Source organism: Chenopodium quinoa, unplaced genomic scaffold (genome assembly GCF_001683475.1).
Source record: "Chenopodium quinoa cultivar QQ74 unplaced genomic scaffold, ASM168347v1, whole genome shotgun sequence".
Classification (NCBI taxonomy): domain Eukaryota; kingdom Viridiplantae; phylum Streptophyta; class Magnoliopsida; order Caryophyllales; family Amaranthaceae; genus Chenopodium; species Chenopodium quinoa.
Window position 1 is genome coordinate 306935 of NW_018742205.1, and position 24706 is coordinate 331640.

At 34.6% G+C, this 24706-nt stretch overlaps 4 protein-coding genes across 7 annotated transcripts; 2 read left to right on the forward strand and 2 right to left on the reverse strand.

Annotated features, from left to right (window-relative positions):
• Positions 1-1009: 1009 nt before the first annotated feature.
• LOC110727033 (late embryogenesis abundant protein At5g17165-like) lies at positions 1010-5721 on the forward strand. Its single transcript, XM_021906568.1, has 2 exons — positions 1010-1247; positions 5105-5721. The coding sequence occupies exons 1-2, from the start codon at positions 1138-1140 to the stop codon at positions 5370-5372; spliced, it is 378 nt and encodes a 125-aa protein (XP_021762260.1). The 5' UTR covers positions 1010-1137; the 3' UTR covers positions 5373-5721.
• A 5442-nt stretch (positions 5722-11163) lies between these two features.
• Positions 11164-16014, reverse strand: LOC110727042 (pentatricopeptide repeat-containing protein At5g42310, mitochondrial-like). Of its 4 annotated transcripts, none has more exons than XM_021906597.1 (6): positions 14624-16014; positions 13509-13661; positions 13326-13397; positions 12413-12783; positions 12224-12287; positions 11164-12102 (listed from the first exon to the last, which is right to left on the reverse strand). In XM_021906597.1, the coding sequence occupies exons 1-4, from the start codon at positions 15845-15847 to the stop codon at positions 12682-12684; spliced, it is 1551 nt and encodes a 516-aa protein (XP_021762289.1). In that variant the 5' UTR covers positions 15848-16014; the 3' UTR covers positions 11164-12102; positions 12224-12287; positions 12413-12681. The 4 variants fall into 4 exon arrangements, with proteins under 4 accessions (XP_021762289.1, XP_021762277.1, XP_021762283.1 ...); XM_021906585.1 differs by having other exon boundaries at positions 12224-12307; XM_021906591.1 differs by having other exon boundaries at positions 11164-12287.
• Positions 16015-16705: 691 nt separating this feature from the next.
• Positions 16706-19465, forward strand: LOC110727064 (60S ribosomal protein L13-1-like). The gene is made up of 5 exons (XM_021906605.1): positions 16706-16880; positions 17858-17973; positions 18077-18210; positions 18686-18844; positions 18929-19465. The coding sequence occupies exons 2-5, from the start codon at positions 17865-17867 to the stop codon at positions 19148-19150; spliced, it is 624 nt and encodes a 207-aa protein (XP_021762297.1). The 5' UTR covers positions 16706-16880; positions 17858-17864; the 3' UTR covers positions 19151-19465.
• Positions 19466-19768: 303 nt separating this feature from the next.
• Positions 19769-21332, reverse strand: LOC110725381. Its single transcript, XM_021904871.1, has 2 exons — positions 21252-21332; positions 19769-21145 (listed from the first exon to the last, which is right to left on the reverse strand). The coding sequence occupies exons 1-2, from the start codon at positions 21310-21312 to the stop codon at positions 19986-19988; spliced, it is 1221 nt and encodes a 406-aa protein (XP_021760563.1). The 5' UTR covers positions 21313-21332; the 3' UTR covers positions 19769-19985.
• Between the last annotated feature and the right edge of the window lie 3374 nt (positions 21333-24706).

Sequence of the window (24706 nt, forward strand, 5' to 3'; positions counted from 1 at the left end):
CCCTAATCTTATCCATTGTATTTTCCAAAAGAATTCCAAGTGTAGGAATTGAATATTGGCTAAGACGACAATCAAACGTGGCTCACTGTCATCTCACCCAAATCTACCCTTCCTATTTTAATTATAACCGACGTCGTTATGACATGCAACCAACACCGTCAACCTCCCCATCTTCCCAACTCACACTTATTTAACGGAAAATATCTTCTTTATCCTTTATTTATGTAATCAACTTAACATACTACATAATACAGAGTGAATTCTTAATCAACTACTACCTCCGTTTATGTTAGTTGACACGTTTTGACTTTAGCACTATTCACACACTCTTCTTTGACCATGTTTCGTGCTTTATAAGTAATGAAAATTATATTTGTGTGGGATCTTATTAGATTCGTCACGATATATATTTTCAAAATATCAACTTTTCATAAATTTTACTTATCGATAATTAAAGATATTAATAGTTGAATTTGTGCATTGACAAACATGACCAAAGAATAGTGTCAACTAAAAAGAAACGGAGGAAGTATTTAATACTGTATATATTATTTTTAATCTTTTATTTTTACTTTTAAGGTTGATGGATTACGAATAAGGTTTTATTCACCTTTCTAATATATACTGAATTGAAATTACACGGAGTATTTACTGGTTAAATCATTAATTTTCACTTATTTTTTACAAGTATATTATCATTAAATGGAATTTTGGTTATAATTAAAAACAAAATTTTCAACACAACACAACCCAACCCATGCCCATCTAGTATCTTGTCCGTAATGGCGACGTATAGTAACACCTCCGTTATCCACCGTTAATCCTAACTGTCTCCAAACTTCTCTCATTAAAAAAAAAAAAGGTTGAATGTAGTAGCAGTACAACACAAAACGTACGGGGGTAGGTGGGAACCGAGGCAACAACCTTCACACTCACTCTTTCTCTCTCTATCTATCTCTTTTTCAAATAAAATCAAATCCCTTTTTTATTTTAATTTCCGTACCAAATCATCTCTTCTGGGTCTATATAAACCCCTGTTTGGTTAGAGGCTAAATTAACAGATAAACATATCTTTCCATTTCTCTCATATTTTCAGTTCAAATTCTCTCAAACTTTCCAGAAATTAACTTTGATTGTATGGCCGCTAATTCTAGTTGCCGTGGAGTTACCACCATTGGAAAACGATTCCTCACTCAAATCGTTTATCAACCAACTCGCTCCCTTTCTGCTGCTGCTCCTGCTTCTAGGTATATATTTTTTTTTTATTATTAATTACATAATTTCATTGTTTAATTTTCATCATTTTTCATTTTATTTTTCATGATCACTCTGTTTTTTTTTGGTGGGATTTTGATTTTTTTTACGTTGGTTTTGATGGGCATTTTTTATTTAAGGATTTTATTTTATTTATTGCTTTAAAAACTGTTTTATGACTATTTTTGAAATCCTTGCAAAACAAATGACCATTTTTGAACTAATTTATATTTTGGGTGTTTCGTTGTTGAAGGTTGGGGATGAAATGATGAATGTATTATGTATGATCCCCCTTTATTTTTTTTCCTCCGATTCTCCGTATAATATTGTGGAATTTTCTCTCTTTTATTAATTTCAATTTTGGATTTTTTTTAAATTTTTTTTTATTTTTAGAAGAATTTTGGTGGTTGTAGTTTCATTTTCTTTTTATATAAAATGTTATGATGTTGGTAATTGATTGTTGCCTTCTTGGGTTAAAATATGGTTATTTGTGTTAAATCCATTTCTTCGGGGTTAATGCTAATTTAAGTGTGAAAATGACCTATATTGTTAGAGTATTGCTTTATTATTATTCCCTCCGTCTACAAATAATTGTCTGGTTAGTTTCGAATAAAAGCAGTTATATTACGAAACCAAATAATAGGGAGTGAATAAGCCTATATTGATCTCGATTTTTGCCTTTTCCGTAGCACAAGTAGAGTAATTGAGTGATATATGTTCCGTACTACTATAAATGCCGGTCAGCTTAGTTGATTAAAGTTTTGGGGACTTGTTAAACATCGCCCGCGTTTTTCTACATAAAGCCCACAATTTATAAAATTTTGACAACTTTGCCCTTGTTCTAATTTTAACCTAAAACGAAATTTTGTCTCACCCAAAATGTGGAACAGCGCCGGATCGCCGAGGGACACCAAAGAGCCGCCGTCGTAGCCGGAAAACGAGGTCTGAAGTGGTTAAAAATCAAGTTTTGGCGGCGAACGTCTGGCCGGGACGCCGCCACCGTGGATGGGGCGCCTGGCCAGGACGCCGCCACCGTGGATGAGGCGCCTGGCCAGGACGCCATCACCGTGGCTGGGGCGCCTGGCCAGGACGCCGCCACCATGGTAGTGGCGTCCTGGCCAGGCGCCCCAGCCACGGTGGTGGCGTCCTGGCCAGGCGCCACCTCCTCGGTATATTTTTTTTAAATCTTTTTTTTCGTTTTGGTTTTTTTTTTTTTTTTTTGTTTGAATTTTGATAAATTTGAATTTTTTTTTTTAAAAAACAAAAAAAAATATTAATTTATTTTGAAAATATGCTTTAGTAAATTCAAAAAATAAACAAAATTAGAAAGAAAAAACCAAAATAATAAAAAAATTTAGGAAACAAAAACATAATAAAGAAAAAAATTGCAAAGAAAATCCAAAAAACAAAATACATTTTAAAAAAAAAATAGGAAAAATAAAATTGAAAAAAAAATTAAAAAAAATTTGAAAAAAAAAAAAAAAAAAGGCTACTGGCGCCTGGCCAGGATGCCACCGCCACGGTGGCGGCGCCTGGGCAGGCGCCAGTAGCCTTGGTTGTGGCGCCTGGGTGGGGCGCTGCCACCACGGCTCCTTCGCGATCCGGCGACTTTGTTTACTTCCACCGCGACACCGCCTCCGGTGCCGCCACTTCCCGTTTATTAGCCATAACAGTGTGTTTTAAGATAAAAGTGTGTTTTTGATGTTGAGGGCAAAAATGTCATTTCATTTCAAATTTGTGGGCTTTATGTGGAGATTTGCGGGCGATGTTTAGCGTTTCACAAGTTGTGACACGGTGCATAGTTGCCTTTTGATCCTTTGTGACATACTTGAACAAGTAATTTTCAGATGCCTATTATAATGCAAGTTTCCGGGTTTCTGACACTAGGAAAGTTTTCTGTGAATAAACAACTGTCAGTGGTAAGTTTATTTTAGATGTTTTTGTAGATTTTTAGGGAAATTACTTCAGCTCAATTCATGGTCATATCTAGAAAATTCACTGCATAAAGTGTTGTCTTGTTTGGAAAATTACTGGTGGAAAGTAAAGTATCAAATATTGGTAATTTTGTGAATGGTTAATAATTTACTATTTATAGAATAAGTTGTATAATATAGAAAGGAATTTCAATTCTAGTCTCTTTTTTTTTCTAAAATAATATGGAGTTTAGTTGAATAATTGACAATAAACATGTTGACAAACGCATGATACCTTAAAATCGGTGGGCAGATTTATGAGAATATACCTGATTTAGAGATTAGATTAAGTAAACGAATTGTTTGAATTGACTTTCTTGGCTGTCTTGGTCTTAGTTTGTAATATAAAAAGAGGAGGTTTGATCATAATACTCCGTACATGCTACTGTCATGAACAATTGTAGTCATGTGGATAGTTCGTGTGCGAAGATTAGCCATAATATAAGCTTTATGTCATTTTCATGATTCTAGTGTTGCATTTTAGTGGTCAAGCCTAACCATATTGGATTCTTTTTTTGGAGTATTCTAAACATTGTATTTTTTTTATTTAGCTTGGGTTAAAATATAATATTGTCTTTTTGAACGAGTTCTGAGGCTAGGTAATGTGTTGCTATATGCTTATCTCAATGAGGCAAGGTGATTGCAATATTTGGTTGCAACTAATTGCAATTGTGTGTTTAACACGTATTTAGATGGGCCAAATGACCAACAAATTTGTGTGTTAGATGATACTGAGAAATTTCTAGCATTTTATTTACAAATTTGGTGTGAATAGGTAGTATACAGCTTGTCATGAGGTTAGTTGGTTGGTTTCTTTCGTGGGTGGTTTATTAACTTTGAAACCTTAGCTTAGTACTCGTTATGGTTCTCTCTTTCTTGCCATAAACATCCTTGTTTAAAACTTATTTTTCGCAAATGAATTTGCCTATTGATCATGGAAAGATGGCCGGATTACCCTTGATAAATTAATTGCAAATACCCAAAGAAGTACAGTATTGACATGAAGCCTCATTTGGTTAAATACTAGTAAGTTAATCGCGGTACATTTTTTTCTTTGTAAAGTCCGTAGATAAAAGGTTTACCTAGAATCCAGCACAAATGCGTTGATGTCAAGATCAGATATATGTGGGTCTTGTCTGTTTTCTGTAAAAACAAGGTTATGCTTAAGCATGAAATATGCCAAATGAATAATTAATTGCCAAAGTAGTTGGCCGGTTGATTGTCAATTTCTTTAGATGTGTGTGCAGTGTGCCCATCATCCGTCATAGTGCATCTTGCATAGTTGCTCGTCACCCCATCATATTTTATTCCCAGTTAGTTATTCTCAATCTTTAGACACATGGGTCGTCTCAGCTGCTGTTGCGGTCTCTGTATCTTGTTACATACGAAGTATGTTGTAATTAGCATGCATCTTGTACGAGATAATTAATTACTAATTATTGTCCTTGATAATCTCGATTTGAGTTACTCGTGAAAGTTGGTTGTTAACTTGTTATGGCCTGTTAAGTGTCCTTGACTATCATATACAAGGGACGAAGAGGATATTCCGTTGATGTGCTTACTTAAGTTTTTTATTGTCAAATTCAGATGTGTCAATGAGTTGGTGATGGGTAGGAGACTAGGAAAACATATTAGTTTAGTTCAATTAGGGAAGAAGATTATATCACATGTAAAGAAATTGATTGTCAAATGCATACGTGTTAATGAGTTCATAGTAGAAAGACTAGGAACAGGAATACATTATTTGTCTTCTAAAAAATTGATTGGCTATCTTGTTCAATTTTATTGACAATACAATTGCTTTAGTTGGCCACTTGGTTAATTAAAGTTGTGACAAAAACGTTTCTGCTCAACATGATTTATGATATGATTTGTAGGAGGTCTCTTCATGCTTCAGTGTATGACAAGAACGTCGATGATCATGTCCGCCCAGCTGTGGTGCCAGATGATGTGATTCAGCCTCAATCAGATAAGTACTGGTCTCCAAATCCTAGCACCGGGGTTTTTGGACCTACTGCTGAGAGTAACGCAGCTGCAGACCGTGGTTTCCGCATTTCACCCTCAAATGCTGGCTACGAGTCTGTGCTGGAGCAGAAGACCTTTTTCCGTCCTCTTGAGGACCTGGAGAAACCCCAGCACCCTTGATACCTTAAAGAAGATTAAGCCGCCCTAGTTAATTACTACATATACATACACCAGTGAAACTAGAGGCAGGCTATTTAGTAGCTATAATATAATTAAGTCGTAGTTTATGCTAGTAAAAAGACTCTGCTTGCTTACTCTGCTGTGTAATAATTACTTGATCGTGTTCATAGAGTTCGTGGGCGATAAGTCACTTGGGAAGATCAGTGTTTAAAAGTTATGAAATCCTATCCTGCTCTGATGATTTTGTATTTTGGTTATGGATGTGATGTATTTTGTTCAAATACTATACCATCTTACTTATATGAATATCAGAGCGTTTATGTAAACAAAAATATCTTTATTTTTCTTCGTAATTTATCTAACCATAGATTTTCTTTCAATTCATGGAAGATAAAGTTTATGCATAGCAAATTTGAATTTCATTTTGGGCAAAATTTCTTACTGGAATCTAAATGCTGGGTAAATAAATAAGCCAAATGAGAAATTGACAAGAATCACATGGTTGTCCTTTTCTATTAGGTTCTTTTGAAGTAATGTAAGATTAGTACAAGGAGAGCGATGTGAGATACACTATGTACATGACTATAATCATTTAAGATATCACCTGATTATGTTCATTATCCTATTTTACTCGCGTTTTATAATATATATACGGAGTATGACAATATCACGATATAAGATGATACACGAGTTATGATCCCGAGTCCCGACTCGATATTCATCACTACATACATCTAGTTCCTCTTCATGGAGACATCTAATCATGAATAAATAAGGGATAGCAATATTGAACAACATCACATAAAATGATTTTGTGGGCAAGGCAGGATATACAGGCCTACAGCTAACAAATGTCCCACTAAAGAGATAATTTAGTGGTACCTAAAGGGATTTTGGACCCTCTTCTATGCTGGAAGATAGTGAGTTACTACTGTTATTGATGCTGAGTAGTCAATTTTTATTGGCTCTTCCAAATTTTATGGATAAGCCATTCATAATGTTATAGGTTTGGAGGAAAACTATTTGTCTGATATGAACTGACATGACACAATTAGAATTTAATTATGTTTCTTATGAATAAATCTTTCTCCTTTTTTCATGTCAAAATCAGATCAGTTTAATTATCATCGATACAAATTAAAAATTAATAAATGTATAGACATACAACACGTGATATATTGATTACAAAGTATAATACTTGTATAATACGAAGTATAGTCCATCCTTGCAACACTACATGACTCCGATATGAGAATTGAGATATGTGAATACTACATTACTACCTCAATTCCTAAATATTAACCAGGCGTACCTTAATGATGACCGCAATGTGTAATTTAATGTAGAATGGTCAATACTCAATAGTAATCAACATTATTAATAAACGGAGGTGCTAATAATAAACGGAGGTATTAATAGTTACGGAGTAATTACAATATCCCTTGTAAAAAAAAAAAATTACAATATCCAAAATATCTTACAATACACCTGCACGCTTGCTAAAAACTGTAAGAAAAAGGTAACAGTTGGCATGATCTGAGCTCCCTTGTCAGACTGTTATCCAATTCTCAGGCTTCAGGGTTTTTTTTTTTTTAAAAGTACATTGATGAATTACGAGAACAATATTTTTTTTTTTTTTTTTTTTTTGACGAGAGAACAAATATTACTGTGGATAGGATAACTTTTTTAGACCCACACCAAAAGATCCGAATCTTTATTAACTATTCCAACCTCTCTTTTGGACTTTATACCTTTTTACTGTTTTGGAAATTTTTGTTTATGATAAAATTATTATTATTTTTTTTATTATTATTTGGTACAGTACTCCGTATAAATGGGTGGGGAAAAGGGTTGTGAACCTTGGTAAATTGGTGATGCTTGTTCTCAATGTCTCTACCAATTACCAATTAAGGTTGTGAATCTTGTGATAAGTACATCTGTTCATTAGAGTATAATCTTACGAGTAATAATGTAATATGAGTCGGTTTGTTTCATACAACTTGATCTCATTTAGGCAAAATAAGTTCAACAAATTCATAAAAAAACACTCGTAAGTTAACACATTCACATGTAATTCTCATACAGTAAAATTATTATCATTAGATAATTAAAACTTTTTATAATTTTGTCAACCGAAAAACTCTACCTTCTTCTTAACAATACCTAACTTCATGATTATACTGTGTACATTTGTAAAACACAGTAATAATAGTAATAACCTAACAATAATACAATATGCACATCTTATTTGCACAGTTGCGCACAGCATGGTCTTAGCGTTATCCTGATCTTAAAGGGCTTCCCATGCAATTGGAAAGGAATCTCCCGTCACTCTCTATTAGGAAATTGGATGTCTCTTGTTCTATACCTTCAGTCTTAGCTTTTCATTCATACTTCATTTAATTAGCTTTATTCTTATGAAAGAGATAAAGATATAATTCATATAAGTTAGTTACTCCAAGTGGAAGTGTGGTCGGGTGGAACTTATTCTTGATCAATCAATACTCATATTATGGTCCTATAAATGGCTTCTTCTCTTTGTAATCTATATTCAGGACCGTTTCAGAAATTTTGGTGGCCCGAAATTGGGGCCCTAATTCACATATAATGTTTTAAAATAAAATAAAAATTGGGTAGGCAAAAAAATACATATTTTATTACGCATAATAATCTTTAAAAACATCAAATTTCATATAGATAAAACATTGAAATCAAAGCCAAAGCGTTCATAGAAAAGAACAAAAACACCTGATTAAGTGATTATTGAAGCAATTGAACAAAAGTCTTAGTACGCTCAATTTGCACTCCAAACAAATGTCATCTCAAGTAATCAAATCTGAAAAATAGAAAACAATTGAAACAAAAAAATTTAGTAAAATTAACCAAATAAAAATAAAATTACATAATTACATTATGATTATTTAGGAATGAAAAAGTATAAAATTAATCTTAGCATACTGGCATTTTGATGAAAAGATGATCCCGTAGGCGTAGCTCTCGTCGACGGTCGGAGGCTCTCGAAGCAATTAGAACAATCAAAGTTATCAAACGAACCAATTCAACCAATCAATGAATTAGATATTTTTTCCCCCCAATTTTGTAATTCTTGATTGAAAGAAATTGTAAAGATTATGAAAACTTAATAAAAAGAAAGTTTTTGATGAATAAAGTATAATATACAAAGAAGATTATATATAATTAGATAAATTCTCATTGATAAGTGAAGCATAAAAGTACCGTTTATCATAATCACGAAGGAGAAGGAATTAATCTGACTGAATATTGAATTGAGATACATTTTGAAAAATAAAATCACCGACAAAAGGGGATAGAATTGAATTAATGACAGTTTTTTTTTTGGTTTAATCAAAATTCACTTAGGAAAGTGAATATTTTGGGAGAAAAATTAGGGAGGAAGGAGGTTGAACAGCGAAAATTTGGCGTTTGAAATTCTGAAATATGGGGTAGAACTGTAGAAGGAGGTTGAACAGGAGGAATTAATACGCTTCTTCCTTTTTTTTTTTTTTTTTTTGTTTTTTTTTTTTATAAATAATTATCTTGGGGCCTTTATTAAACTGAAGATGAGCTTTTGGTTTGGGGGGCCAGGGCGGTCGCCCTACCTGCCCTGGCCTTGCTACGGTCCTGTCTATATCTAACATACTCCGTATGTCTCAATGTAATTTTCTTTTAGTTTGTCCATTTAGACTTGCAATATGCCTTGTTTGGTAACTTTTCTTCGAGTTCTTAGCATAACGCACCCCATATAAGCTTTCTTAAAAGCAGTTGTAGTATAAAGAATAATAAGATTAAGTATACAACGGTTTCCAACCCTTTGCTTTTTTAGTTACAACATATTAACTTATTTACTTATGTATGACTAGGGATGGCAACAAATTGGATTCGGATCGGGTCCGGATGGACCCGAATCCAGATCCTCTTTTCTACCTGGGATTTAGATCCGACCCGGATTTGTCGGGTCTAGTAAATGAAGACCCGGATCTAGATTCGTTTTTCTACCTGGGATCTAGATCCGACCCGGATCTGTCGGGTCTAGTACGTAAATGAAGACCCGGATCTAGATTCGTTTTTCTACCTGGGATCTAGATCCGACCCGGATCTGTCGGGTCTAGAAAATGAAGACCCGAATCCAGATCCGGGTCCGAGTCTAAAACGGGTCCAGCACGTTTTTCCTAATTTTTTTTAAAAAATGTAATGTTCAAGTAAAAAAGTGCATTTCAAACTTCCATTGAGGGATTATTAAGTTCAATACCTAATCCAAAGCAACCAACTTATATACTTGTCATTTGACAAAAAAAATTACAGGCAATAGAAAAAAATACGTTGTTACAAATGAGCAACCGACAAACAACAATGGTGTATCCGATATGAACATTCAAAATTCATCTCTTGAAAATCGAAAGAGATAATCTTCATTACTACTAACATCATCAACATTGTAGAATAAAGAAACAAACACTTTAAGTTTTTTTTTAGGAAAATTATTAAACTTGTAAACAAATCTGGGTTCGGGTCCAGGGGTTAGACCTGGATCCAAATCCGTTTTATTCAACAGGACCCAGATCAAACCCGGATTCGTCGGGTCCAAATTTTGAAGACCCATATTCGTAAAAAATGGATCTGAATCTATAGATTCGGGTCGGGTCCAGATCCACTGCCATCCCTATGCATGACCTTTAAAATTTTGAAAGGTATATGTGAATACGAGTGCTAGATTTACATTAGCATTTTTTGGTTTCTTGTTACCACTTCATAGTTTGAAAAAGGCCTAATGAACCTTGAAATATATTACCTTCGTTTTTTCCGTTGACACGTTTTGACTTTATCACTATTTACACATCTTTCTTTGACTGTGTTTTGTGCTTTATATGTAATGAAAAATATACTCATGTGAGATCTTGTTAGATTCGTCACGTTATATACTTTTAAAATATCAGCTTTTCATAATTTTTGCTTATCGACCATTAAAGATATTAATGATTGAATAATTGCATTGGTAAACGTAACTAAAAAAACGCGTCAAATAAAAAGAAACGGAGAAAGTATTAAACAAATCATTTCATACAAATTCATCATGACTTCTTTTTCAAATTATGTAAGCAACAAGCTCGTTATCACAAGTCATAATAGTCGTGTAGTCAATGGAAAGTGCAAGGAAATTGCAGATATGTTTACTTATAAATGCCGTTGTATTTGATTGAAGAATCGACCATTTTGTTTAGTAGAGTATAAGGAAGATAATACATTCCATTCAAATCGTAGTTGAATTTGAATGGTTATAAATGGGAACATATGGGCTTATCTTTAATTTTACCTTTTTTTTTTACAAGAAGAAAAAAGATTTTATTAATGAAAGATAGTTAAACTGCATTTATAAACAATTCTAAGAAATTTAGAATTTCAACACACGTACAAATCACTTTAGAACTAGTTACACCGCAGATTCAATCAACAATCGGCTTAATAAAAAATTCATCCAAAACAATACAATATGTGAGTTAACACTAATTCAGCTTAAGATCCACCGATTAATTGTTAAGTTCTTAATTCTCCAGCATGATGCCAGCATTTTAGACATGATCTTGACATGTTGAAATTGTTCCTCATGAATCACATCCTCCTTATTTTATTAACCTTTGTAGATAATTGGGGAAGAGATTGTCTGCCATTCTTTGACCATAAACATTCATCATTTAATAAAGAAAGTAAAATTATAAATTTGGCCCAAACTTCTATATTCTTCCTTGTCAAAAAAATACAGTAAAAAATAGGGTAAACATTATAAAGTATGTTATTTGATTCGACTAAGCCAGAAGGGCAATACAAAATACTCACTATAAATGATAGTGATGGATTTAAACAAGTGACCAATCGTTCACAGACTCTTGATCTTAACAACTAGACCAAATACAGAGTAAACATTATGTACACTGTACACATACATGACTTGGTGCAAAAAAATATTCACTTCTAATACAGAGATTACAAACTAATAACTACAGAGTACTACTCCATACTCCCATAGGCGAAAACACTCTTGAATACTCATTCCGTTCCAAAATACTTGCAAGACATAATTTCATACAAAAGCATGTAATCTCAAGTGTTCCAACTAATACCATGTTCGACACCAAGCAAGGCTTACTGGTTTACATGGTAAACTCTTACCATATATCATCACAAAGAATGCCCACAAATACTGGACCAAAAATAACATACTTCCTCCCTTACATATTAGTTGCAACTTTGGAGTATTATTTGTGAGACATAAAAAATTCCAAAGTTGTAACTAATATGTAACGGAGGAAGTAAAAGTCTAGTAAGAATTATAGAGTATTTCTCCCTACCTTAAAACTATTCAATAGCCGTGTTGAGAACTTGACTATTAACAAGCGATCAGAGTAACCACCAAAGATAAAATGTTGTCTTAAATAAAACTAGGATCTTTGGGCCACTCAGGCTAGGTGGGTTACTAGGCCTCTATCTCCCAAATCCTAGGACCTCATATTTTCCAAATATTATGTTTTTTCTAGTCCATGAGCATACAGCCGAATAGCCGATACAGGAACAGTCTAGGCTCAAAACAGTGGCAGTAAATATTCCTTCAGCCAACACAGATCTTGAGGAAGGCATGAGATGCAGGATTGTACGCGATCAAATCTAACTTCTTTCCAAGAGGCTGTGTCTGCGAATTGAACCCGTCAACCACCATCTTGTGGGATGAACGTACAATCACAGTGATGAGAAACTTAGTGTCACCCTAAAGCAACTGCAATTCTGAAACAAAAGATAGGCAGACATGTAACGCTTCTTAACAAGCATCACCGATTTACCTGAATCATCATCCAAATGCCCCTTTGTTACATCTGAGAGTCAGCTTGGCTTCTGATGCATATACTGCAATCAGCATGTTTTGCCTAAGTAAGATTAAAAATTTGAATGAGTTCTACAGATATTGTTGAAAAGGAAGAAGAATAACGGATCACATACAATAATGAAAGAAATCACTGGAAAACAGGTACCTTGAAATAAGCAAGGACTCTATAATGAGGCTTGCCTAATTTATAATTGTGCCTGTGATATAATTTTTCTGCATTTTGGGACTTATAATAGGGTTGGGGATTGAATAGTTGATATTGGGTTATTTTTGGGTCAATTGAGGCCGTAAAATTATAAATACAGACATACGGAGTTTCTCCTCAATTAGCTGAATGATTTTAATCACTTCGTATATTTTTATATTTATGAGGAAAATAGGCTTCAGAGTCGGAAATCTAAAATCATCAGAGCATCATATCGGTTGAAGGTGCATCAATGCAATCTGCAACATCTCCCTGGACTTCCTATCAGGAGTACATCCAACCAACTCCATTTGTTGGTACAGTTCAGGAACCTGATTCAGAAATCACTTCATAGATCAATTAAACAGGAATGAAGATATAAAAAAGTAGAACATTAATGTGAGAGTGAAGTGATATCTTTTTAGACAAATGTTTGATATGTTTTCCAAAGAGCCCTCATTTGTCCCAAAAAATCACAATATCTGCTCAAGTGTCTTACCATGTGAACAAGTTAACAAATGAAGATTGAATTTGAACCAATAGATCAGTTTCACAAGCACAGAAAAACTTTAGGGTGTCTGAAGAAGACATGATTGAAGATTCTCAAAAGTACAAGTACATATGGATTAGGTTTCTAATTCACAACAGTAATAAGCTACATCTTGAACTTTCTCATATTCACTTAATGATACGATTATAAAAGTTCCTTAAAAGATTACATTGATATGGTGAATATGCAAAAGATACATAAAGGATTGTTATGGTGCATTAGCGACATTCCTCGATGATGACCCCCAATCAAATGAGGCCTATAATTTAGAAATGGAGGGAGTGTGAAAAAAGAATAAGGTTGTCAATCAAACTCAAAACATACTCTGTTGAACTTTTTTGCCCTGATCAAAGCTTTCATTAGAGTGGTGTATGTCACGACATCAGGATTAATGCCCTGCGATAAAGACATATATTGAAAATTCAGTTGTGAAATGCCTGGCAAGGCAAGGTGAAAGAGCTTAATTCTTCACTAGCATATTTTCCAGTATGAAGTAATGTCACTTACACTTTCAACGATATGGTCATATACAGAGAGTGCCTCAAGATATCTTCCAGCAATACCAAATGCGTTGATCAAAATATTGAGCATGATTAGGTTCGGTTCAATACCTTCAGCTTCCATGATTTGCAGAACCTTCACAGTCTCTTCACATAATCCCTAAGCCATATAAATAAGAAATAAACCCTCTCAGCCAATGTTAGTGATGTCAAGTTGTGCAACCATTTTTTCAAACAGGAAAAAGTGACAAAAGCATAAAGCACTTTCACCAGATCACTAACCAAGGGATGAAAATCATTCACATAGCAATATCAACTCTAATTTCATGACTACGGAGCCAAATTGATCTCATTCACACTCTTGTTAAGACAAATCTTTCCAAAGAAATTAACAATTACAACTGGCAATATGTACAAACATGAATAGAAAGGGAGGCTAAAGTAATATACATGTACAAATCAGGCATAGCTTAATGATTGACAGAATCACACCGTACTAATCAAAACATAACAGCTCAAGCTATTGATTGTCTTCCACAACTCAATTAAGAATCTTTAGAGAAATGCTGTGATTTCCTGACAGATTTCCTTATTGCTCTTTGCTTAAACCCACCACTTATGAATTTAAAAGGCCATAAAAATTTTAACCTACCAAGCTGCAGGAATACCTATTTCCTCCTGGTTATAATCCCCACAGCCAATATAAAGCCATCTAATCGCTATAAGTTGTTTTTCCTCATAGCATATAGTTCTCCCACTTCCATACCCATTAGAACTTCCTCTCCATTTACTAAACATATCCTTTCCATCCTCCGAATTTCTCCAATTTTTCCTCCGAGGGTACATAGCGTTGAAATGTTCCCAGAAGAAATTCTAAAGCATTATACTAGGGAAATAAAAGGTATCCATCTTATTTTTAAATTCAACATTGGAATTATAACTTTTAATATGAGTATAAAAGATATAATTAAAGACAGAATTTCTTTTCCACCTTTTAATGATATTATGTTACTTACAAGAACCAAGCAGAATATGCCTCTAGATCCCAAAAGAGCCACACAAGACAATATAACACATCCATAAGAAAATCAGAGAAAATGAGATGTTAACACATGTAGTTACCTGTTGAGCATATGCATTAGCCATCACAGAATATATGTTTGATGACATCTGAACACCTTCCGCTCTCAAAGCAGATATGCATTCTTCCGCGCCCTGATATCTCCCGTACTGCCCATATATGTCAACCAGAACGGCATATACAGCTCCACTCTTTTTGTGACCTCGACGCTTCATTTTCTCAAAATTTTCCTTCAACAAATCCCACTTTCCGTGATCTCCTAGCTGACTGATCAAGATATTAAATATCTTAGGATCAGGATACAGTCCCTGATCTTGCATATCAGTAAACAAACTAAGCGCCTTCATATAATCCCCAGCCTTACAATGCCATTTGATCAAAGAATTCCACGTCATTATGTCCGGCACTACTCCTTCTCTAAGCATCTTTCCGAACACTTCCAAGGCTTCATCTAACTCACCATACTTTCCAAACGTATCAATAATGCTATTATATATCCGCCTATCCACAGGCACACCCATCTCACTTATCTCCCCTACGATTTCCATTGCCTTCTTCCACATCCCATTATCTCTATACAACTCAATTACCCTACTATACACAAACGAATTCAATCGATAACCCCTCTTCTTCATATCCCCAATAATCCTCCAAGTATCACTCAACCTCCTAGCACTCACATAATAATCCAAAAAAATCTCAAACGTCTCTTGATTTCGAAGAACATCCAAATCCTCCATTGCCCTTAAACCTTTATTAGCAAGCTCATACAACCCTTTTCTCAAAAACCCTCGAATCAAAACATTGAAAACCCCAACACTAGGTTTAAACCCAAGATATATCATTTCTTGGAAAATCATTTCAACTTCAAGGGTTCTACCAACACTTCCTAAAGCCTCAATTAAACATGAATAGCAAAAAAGATTAGGGTACATACCCATTGCTTGCATTTCAGAAATACATGTCATAGCCTTATCCACACATCCATTTTTACAATAATTACTAATTTTTTCACTGTATAACTCTAAAGATTGCTCTTTTCCAACTGGGTATTTCATAATTGAATTGTTATAACTATTGGGTAAGTTAATATTTGAGGTTTTCATGGTTTCAGTTTGATAAATTGAAAAGCAAGAACAAGTGTACATGTTTCGTTTGTTTGCATTGTAAGGGGAATTGAGATTAAACGAAGAAATTAGAAAAGAAATGGGATACCTTGTGATGGTTGAAGGGATTGTTGGGAAGGCTATGCAACGCAGCTCCATTTTTTATGAACAAATTAATCCCAACTTCAATCTTCTTCAACTTCAATTTCGGAGTAAGCGTAACCAGAAGTCGCCGCGGGAGATATTACTGTTTTTTCTTTTGGCATTTTCTTCCCATGGACCATGGACATATGAACATATCGTATTGTCAAATGGGCAAATGGCTTATTGTGGTTCCAAGAAGTTATATGACCTGGGGGATACTTGATGCACCATACTTTCGCTTTAATTATGGAAATTTTTAAAAAATGGGTACAAAAGTGTGGATTATGACCTTCATTTTAAAATTATTTTTTATTTTTGTTCCAAAAAGAAAATTTTCGGAAAATTTTTCAAAATTGGCACGAAACCGTGGATTACGACCTTCATTTTCGAATAATTTTCTATTTCTGCACCTAAAATAAGTGTTTGTAGGGAATAGGGTGGGTGTGAGGTGAAGGGACGGAACAAAATGATATATGACTGAATCTTAGTGGATCGTGACAATAAAAGACACTCTATTACTTATAATACCCTATTGTGTATTTAAATCATTTATACTGGATTCAACCCGCCAGTCCGCCAATGGTTAAAAATTGCAATTTAAGGCGGCCTCACGCCATCCAGCACACAAGCTTAGCCTACGATACATGCCTCTTGGAGTCTGAAGCCCCTACTATAGGACAGCAGGCGCATGTGTCGTTTCTGGCCAGATTCTAACTTAGAGACACCAATCGATTTTGTCATGTGGCATACATAAAAGGATAAAGTTATTTTCTAGTCGAGTCAAATTTGATAATTCGATCACGGGCCTTTGCTACTACAATCCGGGCTCAAAAGAATTTCCACAGCCCAACTAACACCAGGAAAAAAAAAAAAAACAAAGGTGGGAAAAAAGAAAATGAAATGTAAAAAGGAAGGAGGATTGAGGAAGTAGGGTTTTTGAGAGGCAGAACATAAAACCCGAGTTTTGCTTCCTCCCCCAATTTTTTTGCAGAGAGAGACGACTACACCACCATTTTCTTCACTATCAGTCGTCGGATCTCTCTCTCAGGTACTCCCTTTTTTTTTATTTAGAAATAATCACTCTTAATTTCTTGATGTTTTGATTTGATTTATTAATTACTGCATTTAACTTTCTTTTTGATTAATACTTAATTCTGTATTTTTTGTAAAAATTATTGGAATGTTAATAGGTGTCTGGGTTTTTAAGTTGATTCTAATGCGGAAATGTGAGCTGGGTATTGGGTTGAAGAATTTAGAGGGATTTTGTTGATTTTATACCTTTAAATGGTTAATTTTTATGGTAATTGTGAGTAACATTTTGAATTTGAGGAAATTAATGGAATTAGGGATTTAGGGGTATTCAAGTAGATATTTTGATGGGTTCTAATGGGTTGATGCAGTTTTTATGGATATTGGGTTCTTTATGGTATAATTTGAAATGAGGGTGCTGTTCTACTTTGATGATTGATGAATGAGATTGTTTGTATGGAAAGACACTATTGCCATTCATGCTTAATGGTCCAATTTGCTCTCTATTGATGTTGGGGTGCGGGAACGAGGGTGAGGATATTCTTGTTAGTGCTATTTGAGTGTGATCATATTGTTGGTTTGTTTAGTTGATGCTGCTTAATGAATTTGATTCAAATGTAGTATCTTTCCTTACTTTTTTTGTACCCTTTAAGGAATTCAGAGAAAATAATGTTTGGGATAAGTGATAATCTTTGTACATTCTATGAAAAATAGTTGTTTTAGCTTTGCCCTGTTTGTTACTCAATTGGCTTGTATGTGTAGTAGGGCTTTGATGTGAATATGATAGTGAATGATGCTATAGCTGTCTATTTTCGTGGATATATAAATGTGGAAGGTATTGTTATCTTTGTATTTTGACTGAAATTGTTGATATGGTATTGCCAACACAATGTATGCTGAATTTCTTGTGGTGAAGTGGGGAGGTTCTGCAGATGCTTAGATATTGCTGTAGAATTATTTATTTGTGGTTTACTGAGCCCTTGTTCGGTTATGCAGGTAAGCCATGGTGAGACATAATAATGTTGTGCCTAATGGCCATTTCAAGAAGCACTGGCAAAACTATGTCAAGACTTGGTTCAATCAGCCCGCTCGTAAAACTAGAAGAAGAGTGGGTAGGTTTACCTGCACTTATATTGTGGGTGTGATCTGTCTCATTCCTGCTACCCCTCCATATAAAAGATTTTTACTCTCTTGTATTATGTTTGCGCTTTTCAGCTCGGCAAAAGAAGGCCGTGAAGGTCTTTCCTCGTCCTACTGCTGGACCTCTTCGTCCGGTTGTTCATGGCCAGACCTTGAAGTACAACATGAAGCTCAGAGCCGGCAAAGGATTTTCCCTTGAGGAGCTTGAGGTGAGTGAGTGGTATCCTAGGTTTATACTGATCAGGAGGTTTGATTAGGGTCCACCTTTATCTAGGATAGCTATGCCTATGCATGGTTTGTGTACCGGCATCTGTCCCTGGTAGGCTATGAATTTTAAGTCATCGAAGTGCCTTTGCCCTGTTAAACCAGCCTCACACGGTCCACTCTTTTTTTAGTTTATAAGCTGTTTGCTCACAGCCATTAATTAGATTTTTATTGTTTGCTCCGTAGCTTTTGATTGATACCTAGAATCCTGACACTATAGGAACAGGTATATTTTATTGCTTGATAGTTAATTAGCAACAAGCTGGATATATTTTTTGTTCAGGACAGTTGAGGACAACAAAGTTTTCTGTAGTATAAATAATCAACTAGAAGTTTGTCCTCACTGTTGAATATGGTGTTGATCTACATGATGATCACTTGCCCACTCTAATTTGATGATTTACCATCTACATGAATCAGGCAGCAGGTATTCCTAAAAAACTTGCCCCAACAATAGGCATAGCTGTTGATCACAGGCGCAGGAATCGCTCCCTTGAATCTCTTCAATCTAATACCCAGAGGTTGAAGACCTACAAAGCCAAGTTGGTTGTATTCCCAAGAAAGGCACACAAAACCAAGGTAATTAGCATCTTGGTAACCTTATTCTAAGCTTTTATCTTCAGTGCTTCAAATAATTGATTGATATATGATCTATATCTGCAGGCTGGTGATTCTGCTCCCGAGGAGTTGGCAACAGCGACTCAAGTCCGAGGTGAGATCTTGCCAATTGTACGTGAGACTCCAGCTGTGGAGCTTCTCAAGGTTACCGATGAGATGAAGTCCTTCAATGCTTATGCCAAGCTTCGATTGGAGAGGACCAATAAGCGCCACATGGGAGTTCGGTTGAAGAGGGCTGCTGAAGCTGAGAAGGAAGACAAGAAGTAGAGTGCAGTATTCAAGCTGTTCGGTTGATATATTTTTTTCACTCTGTTCATTTGTATTTGCTCCTGCTTTGGTTTTTTTTGCCCAGACAGTTTTGATTATCTTGCTTTCAGAGCTACTATATTGAAATTATTTGGTGATTTAACTAAGTATAGGATCGGATGTGTTTCTTGTGATATTGAGCAAGCTGTAATAGTGAATAGATTTTTGAAATTTTCCATCTTTTTTTTTCTTTGTACTTGTGTTTCAACTTTCATTAATTAGGTGATCTTCTGCAATGAATTGAAGCTAATGTGATCAGCATAATGTTTTTAAGTACAATTTTGTTTAAACTCTAGAAAGTCTACCATATTTTTCGCCTCAACTCATTCTCTCTAGGTAAGTATTGAAACTATATCATGATCATACACTTCACACTTGGTTGTGATTATGCTGATAATTCAGTCATTTGATGGTTTGTCTGCCATAAACCCAATTTAGTGATTAGAGTATTGAAACTTACAGTAATTATATTGCTCTTGAACAGAAATAATAGGCTGGCATCAAACTGTTAAATTCAAAATAAATTAAAACTGAAAAAGAAATCTAATAATAAATGCACATAAGTGTGACATTGTGATTAATCGTATAAAATCTTTATTGATCTTGCTCACATTTGTAATATTGTATGATACAGAAGCAATAGTATAAAAATCCAATCACCAGACATGGCAACTGAAAAATGAAGGATGATACTATATAAGAAGTTTGTTTACATGCTAGTAGTATATCACAACAGTAGGTTTAACATTTTGTGTAGTTGAATCATCCTTAGGTATTTTATGTGTTTGAGGCTTTATTAGAACAAGTCTTCCTGACAACAGGTGTGATCGGCGCAACAAGTTGTACAGGGCCAAGCGCAATCAATGGAGTCCCTGCAGGGGCCATAGCCACAACCATATACTTGATGGTGCAGAAATTCATATTCTTGTGGCGGAAGACTTGCTGGAACTTCTACATCATAGTAACTGGTTGTTGGTGCTAATAAATCATTATCGGCTTCATCACCTGTAGATGGAGGTAAAGATGGGGGTTGTGATGGTGAGAAAGGAGGGAATGGCAGTGGATCAGATGATGTAAATGGTGGCATATAGAAGGACTCATCGTTACAACATGTTTGGTTTGCACAACAGGTTGTGCAAGGCCAATCGCAGTCGTTGGAGTCACTGCAACGATAGCCACAAGCATGGATTTGGTATGGTGGTACTTCAAAGCTATCACTAGGTGCTGACGCTGGTGCTTCTACAATTGGTAAAGGAGTCAAAGTCTGTGGAGCGGGAGCAGGTGATGGTAATGTTGGTATAAAGGACTCATCGTTACAACATGTTTGGTTTGCACAGCAGATTGTGCAAGGCCAATCACAGTCATTGGAGTCACTGCAAGTATGGCCACAACCATGGATTTGGTTTGGGGGTACATCGAAACCATCACTAGGTGCTGCTGCTGGTTCTTCTACGCTTGGTAATGGAATCAATATCACAGGAGCAGGAGCAGGTGATGGTAGTGTTGGTATAAAGGACTCATCGTTACAACATGTTTGGTTTGCGCAGCAGGTTGTGCAAGGCCAGTCACAGTCGTTGGAGTCGCTACATTTGTAGCCACAACCATGGATTTCATATGGTGGTATTTCTACACCATCAGTAGGCGCCAATGCTGGTGCAGGTACTGATTCTCCCACGCTTGGTGATGGAGCAAGTGTTGGGAATGGATCTGAAATAATGTAGGGCTCATCGTAACAGCAGGTTTGGTTTGCACAACAGACTGTGCAGGGCCAATCGCAGTCATTGGAGTCACTACATTGGTAGCCACAACCATGGATTTGGTATGGTGGTACACCATCAGTAGGTTCTGATGCTGGTGCTGGTGACGGCGTCTCAGGGGAAGGCCTCACAGGAGGGTGGCAATTACGACGGTGCTTAATGTGCTTACGCCTTGCTTCTGCTGTATACGGAGAAAAAACTGCAGTATGAAGTACATTAGTACCGGACTATATAGTATTAGCATAGCTCATAAATGTAACAAGACATGCACAAATTGTGAGAGATAGAGACAGAGAAACACTTACATGACGCGAAAACCACAAGGACGACAACCAGAATAGATAGCTTGACTGAAGTTCCCTCCATGGTGATGAAGGTATGCTGATATTAATCATGTTTCTCTCAATCTATGAGCTATATATATTGATGTTGAACTGCCTCGGACGAATAATACTAGGATTACTTAGCTAGGCCACATTCAATCAATTGACTTTTCAAATCAAGTGAGAATGAAGTAAAGCTAATTAATATACTTCTCCACATGATCATTGGATTAAGGGTGAAGTGTTGACCACTGAAAAAGAAACTAAAGGAGTGGCATAGATCAAAGTTTAGAGACTGAAATTTCGCAAATAATACTAGTTAATTTAGGACAGTAAGTTTATTGTTTGAGTGTAATTTGCAAAACAAACGCAGAAAATATATCATTGATGTTATTTAACGTTAATAAATGAACTTACCCAACAGATTAAAGGCATATAGCATGCCGCAATGCAAGAATACTACAAAGAAAATTAAAGCTTGATATAGAATTGTAATTGTCATCTACATTTTACACAACACAGAGTATACATAGTCACAGAGGATGAAAGATATAGACGTATTTGATACGGCCATGTGTTGGGTAACACGTCTAAAACTTAGGCAATGCATTCACGCACTATAAAATTTTCAAATGTTTTAGTAGTCAATTTGATTTAGGTTGCACCTCATAGTCCAATTAGGTTAGAATTGTTGGATTCGCCATTGGATTTGCACGTACATTGATTTGGATGTGTCAGTACGCGACAAAGATACAAACACACTTGGACACATAAGCCAGGAGGACGATAAATAGAAAAGATAGTTCGAGCCTAGAGGTTCCTGCTCCATGTATGGTGTGATCGCTGGTCACAAGCAATTTTAATGTTGGTAGGAAGATCGACTTCTTTGTCGAGTAATTATAATGCATGGATTAGCTTATTAAATTAAGGATTTTTAGAACAGTTGACGTTCCATTTCAATATTAATTAAGAATGAAGCAAAGCTAGCTAATTGATTGAATATGATTAATTATTGACATGATCATAATCAACATAATTGTCATATGAAGTTAACTAAACATGAAGAATTCAAAAGGCAGAAGAGTGGCCTATTATATAAATAAAGAACATAAACTTGGAAGAGTTGTTTACTAGAGACGGTTTTTTTTTAGAAAGCATTTTTCTAGAAAGCTATATTCTTTTAGGCTTGTTTTTCTAAGGTAAAGCACATAACAAGCTAATTATGGATTTACGGAGCTGTTTGAAACTACTACGTAATTAAGAAGCTATCGCGATGAATTCCTATTCTTGATTAGCTGGGTTGATTATGTATTTTGTACATACTACTTGACGAAACTGTTGCATCCGAACATATAAGGGTGTGGTACACGTCTAATCTAATATCTAATTCTAATAAATACTAATAAAACAGAAAACGGTTGATGTCATAAATGCACATGTGTCGACCTCTCATTAAAAAATTTTCCGCCTAAAACATTGATGACATCATAAATCTAGATAATAAAAATTATCTATTATCTCACATATATCCCATATCTATCTAAAATATTATATTATAACTAAAAAATACGAGATATAAATTATATCCTGTCTTACTAACTTACCTTTAAAACTTATTCTATATATAAATAAAAATTATATTAAATACACAAATTTAAATTTATTTATTATACCAAATTTATATAAAATAACATTATTAAATCTCAAAACAAACAATACAAAATAGCATTATATTTATCAAAAAATTTATATTAAATTAAATTTATGTGTTATCCCATATTTATCCAAAAAATTATACTTTCTCCATTCCCTTTTGTTTGTCTTGTTTGGAATCGGGGGGAGAATTAAGAAAAATGAATCTTTAATTAAGAGAAGTCAATAATTTAATAAGATTCTTACTTGAAAAGAGAGTTATTGGAGTATTAAATTAAATTTGAAAAACACGCAATATGTAATATTAATTTTTTTTTTATAGTAACTAAAAGGAAAAATTGCCTACAACTACCCAGGTTTTTGCACTTTTTTAAAACAACTACTGGGAAAGTTTTTTTTTAAAAAATAACCACCCACTTTCTCCTATTTTTTTGTGATCACTACCAAAAACATAATCCGGCCAAAATTCATCTAATCTAGCCATAATTTAACGTAATCCGACGTGTGGGACCCACTACTAATCCTTTCCCTCCAAAATTAAGTTAATTGAGCAATCACCCTTATGTTTTTGGGGATAAATGTTGGGAAGAAATTGGTTGATTTAGGTGAAAGAGAGGAGAAAAAAGAAATTCAAAGGAAGTAGAGTGTTTTGTTTAGGAGATATCGGGTTTAATAGGGAGATGATTCGATGGTAATAAGGGCCCGCACGCCGGAGTAGTTGAATTTTGGCCGGAAATTGTTTTTGGGTAGTGATTCGCAAAAAAATAGAAGAAAGTGGGTAGTTATTTTAAAAAAGTGCAAAAATCTGGGTAGTTGTAGGCAATTTTTTCTAACTAAAACCTCATAAAAGCTGTAACTAACAAAAATAAAGTTTATTTCATAAAATATACTAGCTACTCTGTAAATGGTTATATTCGTAACTGTTTTTTTTATTAAAAAATCACAAATAATAAATTTTTTAAAATCGTGCAAACTAATCTAGTAAATGTATATTTTAGACACGAAAAAAGTACATATTTAAAAAAAAAAATAAATAAATAAAAACTTTGCTTCTGATTGATATTAAGTTTCTCTAATATCCCTATTCAATTTCCGTCTTTAATTTATTCAAAGTTGATTCCCAATAAAAGAAAATACATTGTAGTGATGTAAAGACATTGATGGTACGATTAGAGGTACGTCTTGATATTCAAAATTGCTCAATTTATTAATATCGTTGCACTTGCGCTTGGTTAATTATTCATTACACGATTATGTAAATCGTGTGTTGTGCTAGCTAAAAATTAATTTGATTGGTCGAGAGAAAAAGCTAGTACGTGTGATTTAATTTGAAGGAGGTGTGCACCCAATTACTCACTTAAAAGAGATGGAGACACTTACATGATGTAAAAGCTACAAGGATGAATACTAGAAAAGATAGCTTGACGAAGGCTCCTTGAATGGTTAGTTTGATGTATACATGCAATTGGTATAAGTAAAGATTCATCTATACAAATTCATGTGAAATGCTGTTAGATTCATCTCAATATGTAGTTTTAACGTATAAGTAAAGACATTGATGGTACGGTTAGAGGTACGTCTTGAAAACCATGTAAAATGAAATAGTATGTGTACGTATCTATAATTATGGGATGAGTTGTTTATTTTATTTGTTAAGTTGAAACTCTAAATCGATCATGTTTAATGGAGTATATAATAAGGTTATGCATCCATCCCTATCAAATAATATTAAAAAAAAGTCATACTTGCCCATATTTAATAGAAATGGAGCATTACCAATAATA

Bases quoted from the DNA above. Each gene is read 5' to 3' on its own strand.
- LOC110727033 (XM_021906568.1), top strand. From the start codon at position 1,138: ATGGCCGCTAATTCTAGTTGCCGTGGAGTTACCACCATTGGAAAACGA. The intron at 1,248-5,104 runs GTATATATTTTT...TATGATTTGTAG, and splicing joins GCTGCTGCTCCTGCTTCTAG to GAGGTCTCTTCATGCTTCAG.
- LOC110727042 (XM_021906597.1), bottom strand. From the start codon at position 15,847: ATGGAGCTGCGTTGCATAGCCTTCCCAACAATCCCTTCAACCATCACA. The intron at 13,662-14,623 runs GTAACTACATGT...TATATGGCTTAG, and splicing joins CTAATGCATATGCTCAACAG to GGATTATGTGAAGAGACTGT. The intron at 12,784-13,325 runs GTATGTTTTGAG...TTTCTGAATCAG, and splicing joins GGGCAAAAAAGTTCAACAGA to GTTCCTGAACTGTACCAACA.
- LOC110727064 (XM_021906605.1), top strand. From the start codon at position 17,865: ATGGTGAGACATAATAATGTTGTGCCTAATGGCCATTTCAAGAAGCAC. The intron at 18,211-18,685 runs GTGAGTGAGTGG...TACATGAATCAG, and splicing joins TTTCCCTTGAGGAGCTTGAG to GCAGCAGGTATTCCTAAAAA. The intron at 18,845-18,928 runs GTAATTAGCATC...CTATATCTGCAG, and splicing joins GAAAGGCACACAAAACCAAG to GCTGGTGATTCTGCTCCCGA.
- LOC110725381 (XM_021904871.1), bottom strand. From the start codon at position 21,312: ATGGAGGGAACTTCAGTCAAGCTATCTATTCTGGTTGTCGTCCTTGTG. The intron at 21,146-21,251 runs GTAAGTGTTTCT...TTCATACTGCAG, and splicing joins CCTTGTGGTTTTCGCGTCAT to TTTTTTCTCCGTATACAGCA.